The sequence below is a fragment of the Carica papaya genome, chromosome 1 (assembly GCF_054855325.1).
Source record: "Carica papaya isolate Zhongbai chromosome 1, ASM5485532v1, whole genome shotgun sequence".
Taxonomy (NCBI): Eukaryota; Viridiplantae; Streptophyta; class Magnoliopsida; order Brassicales; family Caricaceae; genus Carica; species Carica papaya.
The window spans coordinates 30240790-30252897 of record NC_142309.1 but is presented as its reverse complement, the minus strand read 5'-3'; the positions used below and the strand labels follow the sequence as shown (position 1 = coordinate 30252897).

Genomic DNA, 12108 nt, shown 5'->3' with positions numbered 1-12108 from the left:
AGAAAAGGGAAATAGAAATATCGCGGTGCTCTGAATCTTCCAATGAAATAACAACGTGATTCTTCGTGGTTGTAAAGGCACGCGCCAGCAGCACCGAACGCTGTGGGTGTTAACGCGCATCGAAACGGTGCCGTATCGGTTTCGTTGGGGGGCGCACGCACAACGTGCCAGCACAGAGGGTTTAACAGCGTGCATTTAGTTTGGAGTTGGGGGAGGAAATGGGCGATTAATTGCAGGCACTAAAACAACAAAAAGTCATGCGTGTTGCGTGAGACGGTTTTTTTTTCTGTTCGGACGCTTAAGATGAAATGATCGTCCGTCCGTCCGTCCGTCCGTCACTTGGAAGGAATAAAGAGGGTGAGTGTTGGACACGTGCGCACGTGCGAGTAAGACTTTGGAAATGATTAATCGCAGGAGATTAGTAAGGTTTATTAATAACATAACGTCTTTAATTATGTAACCATTAAGTTTTGGTTAAGTAACGGCGGATATTTTCCACTTCACATTTACAGCAATGCGATGGCGGTCAGGTAAATAAATTAATCCCTTAGTTTTTTAATTTAATGGAGAAGGTGTTTGTCATAAATTTAAAATAAGCGAATACATGATGGGTTTGGGGAAAGGAATAGTGAGTGTGTGTGTGTGTGTATATATATATATATATTAGAAAATATATATAATAATTGGAATGAATGATTGAGGAAAGGGGTTATTATGAAGTGAATGCTACTCTGCATATCCGGCGAAGTAAACGTGTATAATCTGCCGTGTAAGACAAGACCCCCCCTCCCCTCCCATGTATTGAGACATCATCATCTTAAACTCTCTTTTAAAATGCAACGAGTTTTAAATGTTTTACTTCAAAAACACTATTGGATGGATGACTCATCTCACCCCACTACTCATTTATGGCTTATTACCACACACACACACATATATATATAGATATGGATATGTAATATTGATTTGGAGTGACATATAATATTTACTTATGGGCACAAGATAAAAATTAATTAATTTCATTAATTAAATTACATATACAGATGATGCATATGAAGATATGATTATTGAACTGAGGAAATAAAAATTTTTTTAATAATTAATATTAACTTAAACTGTGAGTAGAGTATTCTTTTATTTTAATGACATATAAGAATTTTTTTTTAAACTTGAGATTATTATAGTAATTAACAAGTCATTTACTATACTTTGATTCTGAACATCTATGATCATAGAACTGTAACTGAAAGGATGTTGAGTGTGATTAAATAATTGTAGAATTAATGATTGATCAAGACGGAATCTGTCAATTTTCCTAATAAGTTTAAACTCTATATTGTCATTTATTATAATGACTAAATTAAAACATTGGTCAGAGCAGTTGAATGAATGAAGAAAATAGTTTTTTATGTCATTCATTAGTCAATTATAATTGACATGAAATATAGTTGGTTATCTATTGAGATTTGACAATTAAACCATATTCTATGGTTAATTCAGAACAATAATGACGGAAAAAAATATTACATATTTATTTAGTAGGTTCTTAAGAGTAATTGTACATTTTATGCTATCGAATTGTTGATTAGTGTTACTAGACGTCAACCTTAATTAGTAAATTGATTTGATTAATTTGTTACCAGTTTAGTGTTGAACCTATGAGATCACGTACTAATAAGTGTTATAACTCTTGCTAAATAAATTAATTATTTTAATTATTTAAAAATTAAATTAGAAATTTTAATTTAATCAAATAAATAAAATTTTTTATCTAAATAAAATATTATTATATTCTTTAAAAATATAATTAATATTAGAAACAAATTAAATTTTATTATTTTTGAAATAAAAAATTAATAGTTATATTTTTGAGTTATTATATTATTAATAATATAATATGTAAAATTATTATAATAATTGAAATTATTATAAAATTTAAATTTAAAATTAAATTAATTTATAAAAGTGTTTTATTAAATAATGATAATTAAAAAGAATAAATATATATATATAAAATTTTGGGTGTTAAAAAGAAAAAAAAAAAAAGTGGATGAATCCAAATACACTTAGGGGGAGAGTCCAAATGAAAAGAAACTACTCCACCCATGCTACATATATATATATATACACACACACACACACACGTGAGTGGAGGTTTTTGAGAGGTGAATTAGAAAATCATATAAAATTTTAACACATGAATTTCTTTATAAGTATCATTAATAATATTTATTTCGGTGTGGATACACATAAATTATTTATATTTTTAAATAATTTTAATTTAAAAATTTACTGTCAGATATATTTTAAATTTGATATTTAATCTGTAATATAATTTTTAAACATAAATATATTTATGTTTACAGTCTTGCATCGTAAACAATTTTAGTTACAAGGGTATGTGTTTTCGTAATTTTAGGTCATAATTTTCCAGTATAAGAGTGCGTATTACAATGTATACGGGGGAAGAAATCCCAATTCAAGGGCACTTGTGTCTGCCTTCATGAGTGGTCATGTTGGCGTAGCAAGGGCAGGCATCGTAGTTGCCGTAAGTGCCAGGAGGAACACAGTCACAACGAGCGCAGCATGTCCCGCACGCCCTCATGCACAGATGCGGCCTTGACGATAACTGGCACCTACTCTCACATGCTGCATCGCAATCTGAAATATATATCCAAACACACGGATTAAACACTCGTATATTACCTGCTCTTACATATATACATACACAAATACGAACATTTAGTAAAAGTCCATCTACGCAAGGTTTTATATGCATGTGTGAGAGTCAGAGATGAGCAGGTTTGATTAACTTGTACCTATTTTCTCCAGGATCAGATTATCCTCTTCTACGGTTCTGATAACCTGAATTTCAACGCATGCAATTATAACAGTGTGGGTTAATTATCATACACCCAAAAATATATGTAAAAATATGCACGTTTGATTTGCAATATTTAGGGATAAGACAGGACGTTTCACCTGCAAATCAGACTCGACAAGCTGAGTGAGGAGAAGAACAGAAACAAGAAATGAGGCTAGTACAGGACGGTCAGCCTCGAGCATGGCCATTTGCTTCAATGAAGAATTAATATTGAAACTAAAATTTGATATTATAATGTCAAATTTTCAAGTACATATTTATTATGATCAGTATATATGTATGTATATATATATATATATACTAAAAAAGAGAGTAGGTGAATCCTCATTAATTGAGTCGCAAGGAAGGTCCCAGTTCTTCACATGTGGTAAACATTGAGAGGAGCTTTTTTGCTCCCCCTCTTATCTTCTAACCAAAACATGAATATTACATGGCCCATACTTGGCGTATAACCCAGGCAGTCTCTTCTTCCCTTTATTTTGCAAGCAACCCAAGACTGTTTCTTTTTTTTTTTTAAAGTCATGAATTGGGATAGTTTTACTTGTAAGTTAAATATTTTCTCTTATCTGATCTTTTTTGAGCTGAATGTAAAATATATTTTATACACTATAAATATTATACCAGTCAATGCTGGATGTCATGATAGTTACCCACCATAAGAGACAAGGCCATACAATTATATCTAGAATCCATACATATCAAGTAAGAATCAAAAGTGTAGGTTACAGCCCAATAATATTTTAACCAAGATATGAACTTATCATCCGATGAAGGGCTCGTCGAGGGAGACAGCTTTATATATATATATATATATATATATATATATGTATGTATACCTTTCGACATATATATAAAACACAAGTCAAACCTTACTGGGCTTCTGGGCTCTTTAGTAATGTGGGGAGCCCAGATGAACTGTTTGGTTCCAGGGAAAAAGGATAAGTAAAAAGGAACCAAAACAGATTCTGGGCTCTTCAACTTCTGTCTTTTTCTCTGTTCTTTAATTTTGTTTGTATTTTACGTCTTGAATAAGATTTCTATACCTGCCTACCTTCAAATTTTCTTTTGGAAAAGGAATTAAAGATGAAAAGAAATTAAACAAGGCCCAGATAATAGAACAGAGTATATATATATGTATACATAGTACTCTTCATTCATAGTAACCCGTATGTATAGCACAAATATCCAGACTCCAAATCAACGACCATAACATCGTCTTGACAGATGGCACTCAACTCATTTTATTCATGACTACCCTCATTTACGTAAGCTGATCTTAACACACACACACACACACACACACACATATATTATACATATATATATATAGTGATGAGGACAGATGTTGATGTGTAGCTGAAGTTCAAGGGCACTTGCGTCGGCCACCGTGAGTAGTCAAGCTAGCGTAGCAAGGACACTCCTCTTGGTGACCGGAAGTCCCTGGAGGCACACAGTTGCAACGCGCACAACATGTCCCACAAGCTCTCTTGCACAACCGTTGCCTCGACGCTAACCGGCACCTGGCGGTACACGCGCTGCCACAATCTGCATCAACATCAAACAATATTGTATATATAAGCATCCTCATATATCTATACTAATTACAATTATTTAGCAGAAAATTACCAATTTTGGCTGGAGTAGTAGGAGGGCCTTGTGGATATGAGGTGGTCACCTGGATCTCCAAACACGGTCATAGCAGTACGTATGAGCATACATACGCATCCAACATATACACATGCATATATAATGATATAATTAAAGAAATCTTAAGCGATGACAAAAGCAGAAAGTTTACCTCGTCATCATCAGCTTCCGCTGTGTGGAGAAGAAGAAGAGATATGAGAAGACAAGCAACGAAAGCAGCAGCTGGTTTATAAGAGGCAGCCATGGACATATATATATATGGGTCTGCGCCTGTGTGTGTGTGTATATTTATGCACTGGCATAAGGGAAGGGTGTATATATAGGAGTATTTATAGGAGCACTTAAGGGTGTGTGGTGGGGAGTGATCGACTACACAACAGGCTACAGGTACGTGTCACTGAATCATGTAATGGTGTATACGCGGAAACTAAAAAGTAAGAAGACAAATTTGCCTTTGGAAATTGGAATCATCTGGATTTCTAGTGACTACTGGTAGAATCATTTCAAAAGATAAAAGCAAAAACGAAAATGTATTAATTGTTTTATAACACTAAATAATAATATGGATAAGCGTAGTTTTCTCGTTCTTAAATATTTGCATGAACATCTCGTCGACGGACATAGACTGATCTAACTCCAACTTGCAGCCACAGTGACGACGACCTTGGGCAAACTTTCTCAGCCATCTATTGAACTGGATTTCCAGGTTTTGTTTCTTCTTATTATAATTGGAATTATCTGTGTTTTTGTCTTTTACACACACACACACACATATATACAATACTATCTCGAAGTAATGATATTCAACAAACATCTGCATCCTTACACCTTTTTATATATTGTTTAATCAATTTTATTATATGTCTATTTTTTGCTAATTAATTTACATTTAAAGAAAAATCTTGTTTATTTTTATATATACACATAATGCAAATTAATTAAAATGGGTAAACAACGAGTTAAAGTGCTAACTAATATATCGTTAATTAACATTAGATGGGTTTAATATATATATATATATATATATGTATATGTTTTATAATATATAAAGTGGGTCTAGCTAGAACAATCAAATTACCATAAACGACTAATAATTTGTAATAATTGTATGTATAGGTGCATGGGCAGGAAAAACTTAATAACAAAATGGCTCCAAGTTAAACAATTGAATGAGGCTTGGCACGATTGGACACTTCCCTATCTTTCTGCCTTACCAAACAAAAGCTAATTCTCCTTTCTCCTAACTACTTGTGCGTTGTCTTGTACAATTGCTTTAGAAGCAAAAGATTGAAAAAGCAAGTCTACCATTGTGTTTGTGTCTGTGTGTGTATATATATATATATAGGCGATAAAAATAACATGGCCCCGCTGCAGACATGGCTTTGAATTAGTATGATAAGGTGGGCGCGAGCGAGGCTTACTGAATTGGGAAGTCTTAACAGCTGTATTCTTCTAATCTTCAACATCAATTTTGGCTTCCATCCTATCCCCACTGTACTTGATAGTTACCTTCTTCTGTTTCAGTATTTGCATATATATACACTCACATATACAGATCTACTACTACCTTCTACTTTGGCATTTTCTGTTTTCAAAAAGAAAACTTGTCACTACCACTTTCGTATAATAATCAGTATTCCACTCAACCCAGAGAAAAAAATGCATATAGAGTTTTCTTATTCAGCAAACCAGATCCATATTGATCAATAAACTTTCCAGGAAATACACCCGTAGCGTATGTGTATGCTTAAAGGTAATTGACACTTTGCAGGAAATACAATTGTAAAACCTGGAAAAAATAAAAATGATCTGAAAGGAGTTTGATGATTATGCTTAAGGTAATTGCCAAGATTCCAGTATGGCCCCCTTTTTTTCAATTAATTTTGTCAGGCCAAGTCCAGGTTCAAGTGAACTGGGTTCAGACCAGGCTGTACAAGCTGGGTAAGCCCCATTTAGCTCAACCCCACCAGCCCTCCTAAAGAATTATGCCCAACCCATTCAGGTGTGTAATTCGGCTGTGTCTAGCAATTGATTAACCTGTACCAAACTCTCGGGATTTGCCACTATGCCAAAGAGAGACAAGATAATATCTCCAACAAAAAACAAGAAGTAAATGCAGATCTGACAGCCGCAGAAATGTGTTCGATGAATGGGAGTATAAATTAAAGTATCAAAATTCAGCTTGTGCTAAATTTGCATTGCACCAAACAGCACAAATCCAATGGCCGCAAGACAAAAGCTAAAATTATAGTTGTACAAAGTGTCCTCGCTTCCTTCCCAAAGTGCACCTCATAGAAGCAGACAAACCATATATCACACTTTTCCAGTTATTGGCGGTCGATGCAGTCGCTGCCGTTTTCTGTGTGCTCTGCATGGTATTTTTGTAGATTCATACAACCCCAGAAGGTAGACGCAGAATGAGTTGTCCACCCATGATGCTATAGCAACAAGGAAGAAAAAAGTAAGTTTTTAGACCAGGCAAGTCCAACAACATAGCAAGAATAATCTGCTCATCACCCACCTCTTCACATAGTAGTAGCAGAAATCGGCAAGAATGAAAGTCTGGACAATTTCTGAGAAAAGGACCATAGACGGCCACAATCCATGACCTAATGCTGTCAATAGGCGCCCTCGGGTATCCAATACCTGTGTATTGAAAGGAACACCACTTTTATAAGTAACCAAACATCTTACACACATTCAGCGCCCTTCACCCACGAACAGATCAAGGTCACAAATATTTAATTACAAAGAAATAATAAGCTTTGCTGGATGTTTAAACTGCAACAATCATTGATTTTTTTATCTTTAAGAGCAATAACTACTATAAAATATCTTTTAAACCTCTTACAATATACCTCATCTTTTATGGATAGATCGTTATGATGCAACAAATGTACACCGTATTCTACATGCATTGACCAAAGAGTTCACTAAAGATTACATTTTGCTCATGCACATGCTCTGTCAATTTTGACTGCCATTACATGCATACAAGAATGTGTTAATATTTCAGCTGAGGTTTTGGTAAAGTTTTGATAATATGCCAAAAGAAATCCAAAAATAGATGATCAATGCTTCATAAATATCCATAAAATTGAAAAACATATTCATCAATGTTTTATAGATGGTCAAATGAGAGAAGATTGGAGTTGGTGATTCACAGTTACAGACATCAATGCTCCATAACTAATGAAATGATGAAATTGGACAATGGCCACATAGTTGCTCCCAATTAAAGAAATCTACCATAAATGCAGACGGAAAAGTAAATCAGAAATCAAATTGCCTAAATGGTTTGATGGGTAGGTGATGCCAATAAGTGTCCTGACCTATTAGTTACCAGTACTCCAAAGTGGCTAGCAGACAATGTCAATTAAACAATATTCGCAAGCAAATGAAAATTTCTTCTTCCTTTCTTTTCTCTTAAGTGAATAACACAGTATGATTCACTTATTAGATTCATATACTCATGTCTAACCTGGAGAACCCAATGTGCACAACTCAAGAACCTTGCAATCCCCAATGCAAATACATAATGTGCTGTGAATGGTTCAACAATCTGAGGGAAGACAACAGAAACACAAAAAAGATAAGTTTCCAATAAAGTCTTCAACATAAAAATAGAAAAAGACCTGAGCCAAAAAGTGTAATGGTCCAACTAGAAAGCAAGTGGCATCACTACAAAGAAAATTAAGCAATGAAATACCATCCAATCAAGGGAAAAAAGGCAGGCACATGTTGCTTCCTAACCTACCTTCGTGTTTTGCATGACCCGTAGCTGAGGTAGAACTGAAACAGCTTCAAGATAAACACAAAAAGCCCAGGAAATCCTGTTGATTATGTTATGCTGTGTTGTTGGATGAATAAGTAACGATAGAAGAGCACATGGAATTACCTATATCAAAGTAAAAAGAAGACAGCAAGTAGTTATGCAACATACTAGAAGAAGTTCAGCAAATAATTTACCACAGAATCAAAAGATGTTAAGATCTGTAAATAAAATACTGATTACTATAAAAATGTGTTTGAAGCAACAGCTATACTCTAGTAAACCGAGACTCACAATGCATATCAGAAAAGGAAAGAGGAGAGACAACCTGAAGGAGAATAAGCTATCGTGTCCAAATTGACAAGAACATAAAAGAAAATTATTGCATGCCCGTTTTGTTCTTTGTTTTAAGTTCAAGATTCTCTTTACTAGATTCTCTTAAACTAAAGGATTTAGGCTTCAATTTTGAGCTCACTTAATAAGGTGGTAAAAAATTAACTATTCAAGCCCGCAAAGGTAATGTAATAAAAAGAAAACCCATCACCTCAATTGACAAGGTAATAGGATGCAAAACCTAAAATTCAGCAAATTACATTTGTTAAGGAGTGATATAAAGATAAATGCCTAAAATACAGAAATGTAAAGCAGCTCTAACAACTTATTGAAGACCACAGAACAGAAACTTCTACCAATATCTGATTGGTTGAATTGAGATATGTCTCCCAGTATGTTCAGAAAATACTTATATGTTCAAGAATTAAGTACTCCATACACCTAAACAGATAATTAAGAAGGAAGTCTCCCACATAAAGGCCACTTTCTTAAAAAGATGCCCATGTCAACCTAACAGGAAACAGTTTCATAGACCAGAGCTAAAATAACTTCAAGTCCTTAGATTGACAAAATAACAGCTACATTGAATACCTGCTGCACATGATTGGACGAGGTATGTGGCATACTACGAACTTAAAGTATCAACTGAACACAGATTGACATCAAAGGAAAAACGGGAAACTAAATTAACTGCAACAATGAAAATTTACCACATAATAAATTGCAAAGTTGTCTTTGTCTTCCATGTAACTGGACCTTAGCTTAAAGCGAATCATATAAATAACCCAGAGAGTTGTAACCAATGTAGCCGAATCAAGCAGGGTATGCATATCATATTCCATGACAAAACTGCAATACAGTCTAACAGCTAAAAATATAGCAGTTAGCTCCTGTGATTTCAGTGACAGTCCTGCAAAGAAATAACCAAAATGTGGCCATCAGCAATCAACTAGAGCTCCTATTAAAAACTATATAAATTATTTATACTCCTTTTTGTTCCCTTCTTATGTTGGACCAAACTGAGATATTTTTCTTCACCTCTCCGATTCCAAATCCCACGAATAACAACAAATTACAGAAATAAAAAAGATAATCTCAATATCAATGTACTAATTTTCGCTATCTTCCTCATAAGTAGCTAGAGGGTTAAGTACCTACACAGATCAACAGAGACTCCCACCCACGCCCGAATGTAATAGGAAACTCAATTAATTGAACTGAAAAAGTAAGACATACAACGTAGTCTCAAGGACAAACGCCCAACCAAATTTCTTGACTTGCAAACGGTGAAAAATAGGAGAAGTTTAGTATAATCAACAAAGCCATCACGTTGAGAATAAAAGAAACGAAAGAGAAGATAACCCAAGAAAACCCAATTGGCAGTGGATCCACGTGAAGTAAATAATTGGAAAATTGAGAAAAATTACCAGCACAAGTCTTCTCCTTCATGAGCTTGTAAATGAGGACGGAGATTCCTAGGGCGTGAACAGCCTCTGCAGCCACAAAGAGGTTGTCGTGATCGTGGACCACCATTCTGAGGAAGACAAGCGCCGCCATGCCCGAGACTACGGCTAAAAAGGCCTTGATCTTGGGTGGCTGCCTCCTCACCCATGTCGCCACCGCATGGATCGGCCTCTTTGTCGCCTTCATTGTGTCGCGTCTCCGCTCTCCCTCTCTCTCTCTCTCTCTCTCTCTCTCTCTCTCTCTCTGGGGCTTCTCCTACTAGTCAATACTGCTGAATAGAAGTGATGCTTTGGGTTAATGCGATGAGGTTTAATTCGTTGGAAAGAGAGACAAGGGTAGAGGAGTCGATCAGCTTCGTCGACGTGATGGTTTTAATACGTAGACAGAGAGAGAGAGAGAGAGAGAGAGAGAGAGAGAGAGAGAGTGAGTGAAGACGGTAATGAATTAAAACCAGCTTTACTGAAGACACGTGGAATGTGCAAGCAATTTGGCTCAACCACCCACCTTCCATAATATTGTATTAAATTACCATTTTAATTAAAATAATTTAGTAAATAAACAATAAAACCATCTTTACATTTTAATTTTCCTCCTCCCCTAAAGTTTATTTTAATATATACTACAAATTAAATATAAAAAAATGGTTACATATAAATATATTATATATGAAGCAAGAAATTCATGAACTTGTTGAGCAAATTGATATTTTAATTTTCTTGCTTCTATGGCACACATTTGTCCCGTGGAGTATTTTTTAAGATAGTTTTTCTCTCGATTTTGTGATTGTTTTTATAAAATTTAAACATGTGAATTAAAACATAATTTTTAGTTTCTTATATTGGATCGGATTTTAAATATTAATGTTAGTGCAACACATATGTAATAAAAATTTTAAATAAAATAATATTTTAATTTTTACATATAATTCAAATAAAATATTATAAATTTATTCTTTTTAAAAATATATATATAATTTTATTAATGCAATATCTCATATATGAAAGTTGGAAATTGATTCTAAGTACAAAGACTAACATAACAATGAGAAGCTCTTGCGAGATGGTGAGCCTCCATATTTGCTTGTACTGGGGATAGGACAAAGGGTCAATTTTAGAGTTCGTAGTTGTATCATTTTATAAAAAATAAAATAGCAAATATCTTAAATAAATCACTAAACTAGCATACATTGAGATAGATCATAAAGCAAATAATATAGTTTATTTTAATGATTTTTATAAAGTAAGTTTAATATAAAAGTACTTAGAAATATAAGTAGAAATACTAAGAAATCCTTATTGGAATTAAGTTTTTCTGTCATTCGGTAGTAAAGAAAATTTTTTCGAAATTTCTCAAGAAAACTTAAAATTCTTCTACTTACCTGAATAGTAAGTAGAAGCCAGTAGTTAACCTAATAAAGCTTACTCCTTTCGATTAAGGGCATCAACAACTATATTATCCTTATCTAGATGATATAAAATTTTACAGTCGTAGTCCTTTAAAAGATCATCCAACACTTTTGTCTCATGTTTAGCTCTTTCTTGAAGAACAGGTACTTCAAACTTGTGATCATTATAGATTTTAAAAATCTGATCATACAGATTAGTGGTGCCATATCATTAAGGCAAAGACAATGGTGGTAAGTTCAAGTCATTTGTGGGGTAGTTATGCTCGTGTGGCTTTAGTTGTCTAGAACCATACGCCACTACTCGACCATGCTGCATGAACACACATCCTAGACCAATATGAGACATGTCGCAGAAAACTTGAAACTATCTAGCATTATTCAGGAGGATTAGAATTAGAGTAATAGTGAGTCGGTGCTTGAGCTCGACAAAATTTCTTCACACTTTTCATTCCATTTGAAGGCGATTCCATTTTCAGTGAGTTTCATTAGAGGAGTGGCAATTTAGAAAAATTGTTTGACAAACTGCTAGTATAATTTTTATGTTTTGTCTAATATGAAGTAATCTTTTGTACTATTTGCCGATGACTCTCATTTCAGACAAGT

The 12108-nt window shown here is 34.1% G+C and overlaps 3 protein-coding genes across 5 annotated transcripts; all 3 read right to left on the bottom strand.

Annotated features, from left to right (window-relative positions):
* Positions 1-2332: 2332 nt before the first annotated feature.
* Positions 2333-3852, bottom strand: LOC110818013 (gibberellin-regulated protein 1-like). The gene is made up of 3 exons (XM_022046745.2): positions 2983-3852; positions 2820-2865; positions 2333-2661 (listed from the first exon to the last, which is right to left on the bottom strand). The coding sequence occupies exons 1-3, from the start codon at positions 3070-3072 to the stop codon at positions 2480-2482; spliced, it is 318 nt and encodes a 105-aa protein (XP_021902437.1). The 5' UTR covers positions 3073-3852; the 3' UTR covers positions 2333-2479.
* Positions 3853-3994: 142 nt separating this feature from the next.
* On the bottom strand, positions 3995-5188 carry LOC110818012 (gibberellin-regulated protein 1-like). Of its 2 annotated transcripts, none has more exons than XM_088210491.1 (3): positions 4683-5188; positions 4511-4565; positions 3995-4429 (listed from the first exon to the last, which is right to left on the bottom strand). In XM_088210491.1, the coding sequence occupies exons 1-3, from the start codon at positions 4779-4781 to the stop codon at positions 4248-4250; spliced, it is 336 nt and encodes a 111-aa protein (XP_088066617.1). In that variant the 5' UTR covers positions 4782-5188; the 3' UTR covers positions 3995-4247. The 2 variants fall into 2 exon arrangements, with proteins under 2 accessions (XP_088066617.1, XP_021902436.1); XM_022046744.2 differs by having other exon boundaries at positions 4511-4559.
* A 1484-nt stretch (positions 5189-6672) lies between these two features.
* LOC110818011 (uncharacterized) lies at positions 6673-10518 on the bottom strand. Of its 2 annotated transcripts, XM_022046742.2 has the most exons (6): positions 10064-10516; positions 9347-9546; positions 8289-8429; positions 8013-8093; positions 7053-7177; positions 6673-6969 (listed from the first exon to the last, which is right to left on the bottom strand). In XM_022046742.2, exons 1-6 carry the CDS (start codon positions 10284-10286, stop codon positions 6921-6923), a joined length of 819 nt encoding a protein of 272 aa, XP_021902434.1. In that variant the 5' UTR covers positions 10287-10516; the 3' UTR covers positions 6673-6920. The 2 variants fall into 2 exon arrangements, with proteins under 2 accessions (XP_021902434.1, XP_021902435.1); XM_022046743.2 differs by lacking the exon at positions 8013-8093 and having other exon boundaries at positions 10064-10518.
* Positions 10519-12108: the final 1590 nt, after the last annotated feature.